This window comes from Arachis ipaensis, chromosome B03 (assembly GCF_000816755.2).
Source record: "Arachis ipaensis cultivar K30076 chromosome B03, Araip1.1, whole genome shotgun sequence".
NCBI lineage: Eukaryota > Viridiplantae > Streptophyta > Magnoliopsida > Fabales > Fabaceae > Arachis > Arachis ipaensis.
Genome location: NC_029787.2, coordinates 122,320,322 through 122,330,381, shown reverse-complemented (window position 1 = coordinate 122,330,381; position 10,060 = coordinate 122,320,322). Strand labels below are relative to the sequence as shown.

Genomic DNA, 10,060 nt, shown 5'->3' with positions numbered 1-10,060 from the left:
ACCAGCAATGGTTTCTTCAAAATGTTCAAGCTTTTCATGAGCTTCTCCTCTTCTTACTAAAGCTTTAATGTACACTGGATTCAGATATAATGCTTTTGTGCATTCTTTAACTGTGTTGTCATATTTTTCTTAGGATATGATTAGCATAAGTTAAAGGAAATTAGATTCTTGACCTAATCAATTTCAAATATAAAAGGGCAAATATGATGCAAAATTCCATACCAGCTTTATCTATGATTAAAATGACTTCAAAAGATATGATTGGAAAATAAAAAAAGAGGTACGAAAGAGTTGAACCACACTTAAAAGGGTCTAGTTTGCCAAAAATGGTTCCTCGGATGGATACATGAGGTATCTAGTTTGTGAGCTCCCATATTATATTTTTACTTTAAGTAGGCCTCTTAATTAAGTAAGTTGGGTTCATGTTTTGCTCAGACTAATTACATTTTAGAAATAATAAATATGTATATTAAAATATGCATTATCTCAAATAACAAATTAAAACCTCAAAAGGAACAAATTAAACATAATTTCTATAAAAAAAAAAAAAAACAGAAAGAGAAATTATTTAACTTAAGTTGCAAACTTTCTGAGCCCATTTCCTTGTCTAGAAGAACTGTGCTGCAATCTCATATCATAATGCAGCAAGGATCCTCAATTGATCTTTTAAACACCTTTATATACCAACAGATTGAAAGAGCCTAGCAGCGGAAACGACACAAATGTCCAACACAAAAACAATATGGAAGCACTCACAACACAATATGGCAGCAACTATAACAAGCAAATATAGCAAGTAAAGCAATAATAAGAACACACCGAGATTTTAACGTGGAAAACCCCCTCAAGGTAAGAGGTAAAAACCACGAGTCGTCCAGACCAATGAAATAGCTCCACTATAATCAAATGAGGTACAAGAGAGTCTCAAACAAAGCACAAAAATGTGCATATAACCAGCCAAAACATCAAAGCACCAAAGCTCACAAATGAAAAGCAAGAAGATGAAATATACCCAAAAAACAGAGCTGCTGTCGAAGCCAATTTCTCCCTCTGTAGACCTCCAATTAAAATCTCCACCGTCCAGAATGAAGAACAAGATGTGAAGAATCTACAGTTCAAATTTCACGTCGATCCAACGGTGAAAGAATGAGAAACTGCCGTTCCAAAATTGCTGCTCTGTGTAAAAACGGGAAACCTAATTTCTCTCTTGCGAAGCCAATTTCTCTCACTGCAAATCTCCAATCAACATCTCCACCGACCAGAATGAAGAACAAGATGATAAGAACATGCAGTTTAAATTTCAAGCCGATCCAACGGTGAACAACTGAGAAACTGATATTTGAAATTTACTGCTTTGGGCAAAAACGGGAATTTTGTTTTTCCCCTTCTCTCTCACTTGGTGGCTACTCTCACTCACTCTCAATGACCCCAAAAATCTGAACTAGGGTTGTGGCACAATGGGTGCAAGAGACACCCTCAAAATGTTGGGCTTGGGCCTCACAAAGGAGAGAAAAACCCAACACAGATCACAATAAAAAATAATACTAATTTAATATTTGCTTGAAAGACAATCAAATAAATCCTAGAAAACACGATGATAACCTTCAGCTTCAGGATAAAGAATTTATCATGTGATACCATTATTTTTTTTCCACACAACGTGGGTCCAAATTACAGGATAAAGAGTACCTTGTTACAGAGCGAGAGCAAGAGAGGCACTTTGGGACCAGCTTGATCAGACCCCAATATAAAAGGGGAAAAAAATAAAAAACAGTTAGTTCATGTGTATTTACTCAAAACACATCAAATAAAATCCTAAGAAAACACAACAGATCAATAAGCATAACCATATATCAAAAGATAATGATACAGATTTATCATGACATTAGTTTATTTTTTTCTTAGGTTATGATAACAATACAAATCTGAAGACATCACATAAACAATTAAAGTTAATCTAAAATTTAACACCTCACAGATGAGAAAATAGTAAAATTAATCCAAAATATCTCATCAAATGAGTTCAGAATTTTAAAAAAATAAACTTGCTTTTTTATAACCCAAGCAGCAATATATTTTTATTTTTAAGAAAAAAATCCTTAAGAAAACCAAGGCTAAAGTCAATTATACACGAGATAGTCTCCAAATAAATAAGAACTACTAAATCTCTGTCAATAATCTATTGAAAATATAAGTTCCAGAGAAGTTATGTCAAAATTTAAATCCAGATTTTAAAACATGCCAAAAACACATTTTGTCCTTTCTTATAAAATCATGCAAGAAATCTAAATGGAGTACCCGTGATTATGCTCATCGGGGGCTCCACTGCGTACAAACACTGGCGCAGCTTTGCATAGATTGGGAGGATCCAAAAATGAGAAAACCTACACGTGGATAATTTTAAAACTATTAACATCTTAAATTAACATCTCAAATTTATACATGTTGAAAACAATTGATTAAAGAATGGAGTCAAACAGACAAATGATCTTATCACCTCTCCCAACCAAAAAAATTAAGATAACCATGTCATAACATGGCCTAGTCATTAGACCTTGCATGCAAGTTAAGCTCACCCAAGATAAAATAAAAAATGTAAACCAATAGTACATAGGGTCTCTCCATCTTAGTTTATGTGTTTTGTTTTAGAAGTTAACTGTCAGAGTAAGTTAACCTGGTCTGTTATTTGTAGTTAGTAAGAGACAGCTGTCAGCAGCTTCTCAGTTGGTAATTTATACAAAGTTGTAAGAAGTTGCACTTCTAAGTGCTACTATTAATACTGGGAACAGGATAAGGTAGTGGCACCAGATAGAAACATAGTAGTATTATTACCTCTTTGTAAAAGACACCTTTGACTTTGGAGGCAGCTTAGCATATGCATTAAGGATCCTGAAAACCAGCCAATTTTAGGTGAATAACACAATTGCATGAAAATAATACAAATTGGAGAAAAATTTTGCTGTAAGACTAAGGCATAAGTCACAATATCGATTATAATAATTAAAAAAATTGCAAACTATCTATGTGTAACTCGGCATTTTCATGTTTCATTACCTGTTAAAAATATTTGCAACCTCTTCACATTCATGTGCATTATAGAACCAGATGCCATTCACTTCTTGAGCAGCATTTCTATACATAAGGAACCTGAACTTCATACTCGAAATCCCCCAAAAGATTATCCACCAAATTTTTTGCTTATGCAAACAGACTAGGGTTAAATATAGGGATATTTCAAAGTTCTCAACCACCATGTACAGTAGCAGCAAAGTATATACCTCACCCACAAAATAATGTCTACAACGCTTATATTTATAGCTTGCATAATTACTAATTTCACTGTACTCACAATATTGAGTGCAACATAACAACTATGGTGGAATTCCAATAGCCAATACCTAAGCCCAAATCCTACAATATTAGGGGCAAGATCACAACTAATAACTAAAATCGTGCTCTACCTCGGACCAGGAAGCATATGAAAAAAAAAACCTTAATTACGTTACCGACAAGAACCCAAAATGAGAAAATGAGAAATGATACTCGCAATACTAAATTTCCAACAACTATCGCACCAAACCATGCCCGATTGCCTCAAAAAGGGAAAAGAAAGGCGGAGTTCTTTCAATAAAATAATTAAAAAAAATTTGTTGACGACAAAAAAACAAAAGCAGAAAGACTAACTAACCAGTATTGCGACGGTTCGTCACAATAAACTGAAATCGCGGTTGCGTGTTCCTGAAAAAATCAAACAAAAAGCAATCGGATCGTGGAATTCATGAATTGTTGTGATATGATGAAGGAAAAGGAACAAAAAGTAGACCTTTTGACAACAAAGAGGGATCCCTCGACGTCCTTACGGCTCTGCAAACGGTAATCGCAGAAAGAAGAGAGAGAAAGCGTTAGAGAGAGAGAGAGAGATAGAGAATGGAATTGATGAAAGGAAGGAGATTATAACGGAACGAACCCATTGGAAGAGGTCGATGTTGAACTCGTAGAAGGTGACGTGTGCAGTGGTGATGAGGATTTCCTCGACGAAGGGGTCGATGCACTGAAGAACAGTGAGGTTGAGGAGCTTGGTGCTGTGCTGGTCGAGATTGGGCATGAGCTTCCCGTTCTGAGACATTATGGTACCGCAAACACAAACCCTAGAATTTTGCGGGTTGAGTTTGGGGTTTGGATGTGTTGTGTGCCTCAGAGTGAGAATGGAAAAGGGGGAATGGAATGGAGAATCAGAGAAGAAAGAGAGGTGAACCAACTCAAAAAACCCTTAAGAGAAAGTCGGCCACAGAGAGAGAGAACACATAGGCCAAAGGTCACACTCACCGCATCAGAGGAAGAACTCTGTTCCCGTCGAGCCCTCCTCCACCCCGTTATACTCCATCTCGCCTTTTTGACTCCTCATCGCCCTCTTGGTGTGATCATTCTGACGCTGCTGCGTTTGGGAAGGAGAGTCACTGCCTCAGAAGGAGAAGTCTCGAGCCGTCCTCCGCCCCATTATAGTCCATCTCGCCTGTTGTGTCTCTGTGGGTTGAGGATTTCGGAGAGGTCTGCTGCCTCCACCACGTCCTCCTCCTCTGTGCTTTCAGACAACGAATTCCATCTGCTAGGGTTAGTGTTTTAGGTGGTGGTCGTAGGGATTGGTGATTTCGGAACAATGACGGGAGAAATTGGCGAAGATTAAAGAGACGTACAAACTTGAAGATGCAAAACGGAGGTGAATAGGTAGGGTTTGGGATTAAGAGCGGGAGAGAATCTGAGTAGCAATCCCCAGAAAGAGAGAGCAGATAACCGAGAGACGGATGTAATCCACAGATCATTCGTCGGTGATGGTTTTAAAGCAGACGGTTCTGTTGGCTTTTACTAGGAAGAAGGAGATTCATAGAGAGATTGAGACACTGACACGATGAAGGAAGGAGGAGAGAGAGAGAGAGAGATAGTGAGAAACTTAGAAGCGAGAGAGAAGGAACAGCGCAGAGACAGAAAGAATAAGCTTTACCTTTAGGTTACTACTTCTTCATTATTTTATTCCAAATTAACATAAGAGCGACACCTGGCTTAATGAGTCACGCCTATTATACAAGTAATAGATATATAAAATACAATTAAATATAAGTTCTGAAAAGGATTAACTAAAAAAAATGTCTCCAAAATATTTTTTCATTTTTGTTAACGATAAAAATATTTTAATAATATTAAAAACATGCCAAATTAACAAAATGTTAATGTAGCATCCATTTTATGAATATTCTGTTAAAATAAATTTTAATTCTCAATTTTCTAATTTAAAACTTTAATTTCTCAAATTCTCTACTCTATTGGTTCTACTGCCACTAGAGGTATTTCAAATTGATCAAATTCAAACAAAACCGACTAATCGAACAAAAAAAATTAATTGATAACCGAACAAATTAAAAATCGAAATTTTTTTTTTCATTTTTTTGTGGTTCGATTCGATTTTCAGTTCTAACAGAAAAAAATTTAACCCAACCGAACCAATATTCTTAAAAACCCTAATATAAAACCATCCCCCTCCACAATCCACATGACCTAAGTAGTTGCAGCCATTTCAGCAACCTTAACTCCCTTGAGCCTCTCTCTATCGCCGAATCTCCTCCTTCTATGCCATTGAATCTCCTTCTTCTTCTCCACCATCAATGCAGCTAGGAAATACCATCGCAGCGGTGCGACCCTTTCCTCTTTCTTTTCCTTCTTCGTAGGCTCGTAATGCTTCTCTCTCTCCCTCGTCTTTGACAGCTCCACAGCAGCAGCAGCACACACCTCCTCTCTCTGTTGTGCTCAACGCACAGCACTGACAATATAGCACGCACCAGACTCTGTTATCCTACACTCAAATCAGCCACTCTCTGTCTGCATCATGAACTCCTCAATAATGGAGGCTCCGAGTCAGGTTGGTTCAATTTTTTATTCAATTTCTGTTCAACCTATCTTGTTATTAATTATTGTTAAACCTATTGAGTATTTGTTGTTGATTAATGATTATTGCTCTTTTATTTCTTCATTGATGGTTTATGTTTTTTTTTTTTTGGAAATTGTAGTGATGATTTAGGGTTTGATATTTGTTTTGTTTATTTTTTGTTCTGTTTATTAGTGTTTTTATTTTTTTAATTCTGTTTTGAATTTTTGTTTGTATGATACTAATTTTTGATGTTTTGTTTGTAAGTTTGATGTTATCATTCTGAGTTTTGAAGATTTTTATGATTCTATATAATTTTACTGTTTTAGATAAAATTATTTTTTCAGTGGAATCAGCCAGTACATTTAGGGAAGGAAGTGAAAGGTGGAAGAATCGAAATGTAGCAGCTGAAATCAACTAACACTTTTAATTCTATTGATTCTGATTTTGTTGAATTTGTTCTATTCTAATTTGTTTTTTTATTTTATTTGTTATTTCTAATTCAATGATTCAGTTTGAATCTATTTAGTCTCTTCTTGTTTGTTTTTTGCTTGATTATTCCTTTAGAGAAAGTCTAGCTAGGGGACCAGTACTTTTATTAAAATTTGGCCAGCACTTAACCATCAAAAGAAAAGTGAGTAATCTCACACCATTAAAATTACAAATAATTGCTAATTGATGGCTATAAATCACAAAATCTATTGCCCCCTTATCATTCCTCGTTTTTTAATTCAGTTTGAATCTATTCAGTTAGCACTTTTTTTCGGTTGATTATGGTTTCATTTGTAAATAAGTAGGACACGGTTTTTTTTATTAATTGAAAAATTGAACCAAAACTAAACCGATTTCAATTCATTTGGTTTAGTTCGGATGGTTTCGATAAAAAAAATTGAGCCGCAGTTTAATTAAACGAATGGATCGGATGACTTTTTATCAAAAAAAAAAGAACTAAACCGCACCACGAACACCCCTAACTGCCACTATTGCCATCTTCTTTTAGCTAGTCGTCTTCTCCACTTTCTCTAGTTTTTCCTTCTTCCAGTTGTCTGTTCCGTCATTTTTCCTCTTTCTGGACCTGAAGCTATGACTTTACCCAGTTCGTTGATCTCTGCATCATCGTCACCTTCCCATCATCTCATCTTTTTACTGCTGTTGCACTTGGCTTCCACAGTTATGGCGTTTATGGTTTTTTTATTCTTTCGACCGTCGCATTCCAAAACCGTTGTGCTCTTGTTCCAGTTTTAGTAGGTGTAGTCCTCTCCTCTTTGATTCTTGTTGTGTTTTCCATTTTATGTTGATGGTTGCTATATTGTGGTAGTTGCTAATTTATGTGTTGTGGTTGTTGAGGCGTTGTAGTTTCTGATTTTTGATAGCTCTAGCAATGGGAGTCTCTATGTTGCGAAAAAGAGATACAAAGGACAGTAGCATTGACAAAAGGAGAAGATGAAGACAATAGCGTTGTGTGGAGGAGAGAAGATGACAATAACACTAAGAAGAGAAGAAGACGAAACTCTGGCAATAGTAGCGATAGTTATGGCACCGCGATGGTAAAAGGATAGAGGCCAAAAGAGGAGTGATTTGGAAATTAGGGTATTTTAATTGAGATTCAATTAGGACAAGAGTTTATAATTGAGTTATATTTTACCACCTCAGCCAATTCTGTTAAGAGAAAGTATTGGGAACCAATACTAATTGTGTACAATGTGTACAATGAATTAAAAAAAAGTAAAATTATAATTAAAAATTAGATCATTAATTAATTATTTAATTTCAAATTTTAAAATTTGAAAAATTAGGATTAGTATTTAAACTCATTCACACTACGTACGATTATTTTTAATTTTACCGTAACCTCCAATATACGTCTAAAATTTACCGTCATCTTCTCTGGTCCTCACCTCGCGTCACTGAATTCCTCGCCAGCCATATCGACGCCGCCGCATCCTCCCACCGACACTGCCCTCACGCCGTCATCTTCTCTGGTCCTCACCTCGCGTCACTGAATTCCTCGCCAGCCATATCGACGCCGCCGCATCCTCCCACCGACACTGCCCTCACCTCCGCCGGTCAGCCCGACGCGCCTCGCCCTCCAACGCTCAGCCTAACGCTGTTGCCGCTGTTTTCGTGTTTCTCTTCCGAACCGGCTTCGCTTTCTCCCATTCCTTCGAGCTTCTTCTCACTGATGATACCACCATGCTCTTCTTCTTCTTTGGATCCAAGCATGGTTAGCTTCTTTCATGATTTGATCCCTATGCTTCACAACAGTGCCGCTTTTGTCATGCCTAATCTTTCAAAACTATATTTCACCACAAATTCCAACAATAGAATTATTCAACTACGTACTTCCTATATTGATTATTAGATCTTACCACATATATACCATTTATTCATTAATTTAATTCCATTATCACTTCATCAACTATAGTCGTTGCTTCGTTTTCAACATAACCTTTCAGTGAAACTATTTCAATAGCCAGTTTAGGATGAACATTTTAATAGGTATGCGGATGGTTATTTTAATTGTTACGTGGATGATTATTTTGATTGAATTTGGTTAGTTATATATAATAAAATATGTTAGATGTTCAATTCATTAGATATGTAGATGATTATTTTTATCCCTAAGTGGATGGTTATTTTCGCTATGGGTGAGCGACGCCAGAAGTGACATGTGGCAAGCCAATCAGCGACGGTGAAGTGGGATAATTATTGATGAAAATGGGGTGACAGCCGGTTGAAAAAGAAGAGAACGTTGGAGTGAAATGTTTTGATAAATTAGGATTTGGAATAGTTATTTTTTTTGAAATAATTGAATAGACTTTTTGATTTAAGTAATTTGTGGAGTGTTTTTTGTTTTTTATATGTATTGGGCTAAACATCCAGCTTATTATTCATATTGTTAAGATTTCTCGTTGTCTTTTTAATAGAATTCGTCTGTTAATAGAACTCGTCTTTTCTCTTACGAATGAATATTTTTTGCACGTTTTTAATATTATCAAAAGTTTTTTTGTTATTGACAAAAGTACAGGTTATTTTTGTGAACGATGAAATATTCCAGAAGCAAGTGTTTTTGATGATTAATCCTTTTAAAAATATTTAACTGTTTTTCTTTCTTATATCCTCAATAATACGTGTGGAACATAAAATAGATTTTTTTTTGGTATAAAGAATAATATTAATACATGACACAAACATACATGGGAAATAGTTTCTGTAAGGTAAGCCCAATATTCAGAAGACATGGTGGTCTATGAGGTTGAAATTCAAATGATTGCTCCTGTTTTATTCTCTTTGGGCTTTGGCACCCCCTATATTTCAGCAAAAAATTGCCTACGGAGACGATAGCAAATTACTAAATTATAATCCACTTGGATTGATCGGATTAATCGAGTCGTAAGCTCTGTTATCTTTAAACAAGCTAAGTGTTAAGTTCTGTTATTTTTAAACAAGTGTTGAGAATTTAAATTTTGCTTTGTGTAAATAGTAATTTATTGGCCAGCGACAAACCGTTAAATAGAACTCAGATCCGCGACGAATTAATAATCTTTAACCTGTCGGATTGAAGATACCGTATATAACAAAAAAAAATTACTAAATTAGTAATTAGTAATTTCATATCTAATAATAAGATTATGCCATGACCATGTACAAACTAATCCTATTAAAATCATTCACGCACGTTATATGTTGTACAAGATAAGATTGCTTTTGACTGTACAAGGACAGATGTATGTGCAGTGTGAGTAATTGGATGAACTGGACCCAAAACTAGAAAACGAAAGAAACTGAACTGAGATATGATATGTCTACAACGAAAATAATTGAATATATATATATATATTTGGACATTAATTGAATATGTTGAACAAGAAAGGAAATCAGTTCCCGACCATGTGACATGCCTGCGTATGGTGGATTCTGAATGGTAGATGCATGCCATAGACCATACTGCATGTGCCAATGCAAAGAATCCCCTCATCATATCACTTTGTTATGATGGACGTCAAATTATTGCCTTTTAATTACTTGTTTGAATATTACTAGCTATATCTCTAATAAAATTTATTATTTTTTATTAATATTTACTCAATTTTAAATATTAAATATTAAAATTTTAATTTTAATTCTAATATGATAATATAA

At 35.3% G+C, this 10,060-nt stretch overlaps 1 protein-coding gene across 1 annotated transcript; it reads right to left on the bottom strand.

Moving 5' to 3' along the window:
• On the bottom strand, positions 2,774-4,256 carry LOC107633761 (mRNA-decapping enzyme-like protein). Its single transcript, XM_021117425.1, has 4 exons — positions 3,968-4,256; positions 3,824-3,864; positions 3,689-3,738; positions 2,774-2,889 (listed from the first exon to the last, which is right to left on the bottom strand). The coding sequence occupies exons 1-4, from the start codon at positions 4,124-4,126 to the stop codon at positions 2,774-2,776; spliced, it is 366 nt and encodes a 121-aa protein (XP_020973084.1). The 5' UTR covers positions 4,127-4,256.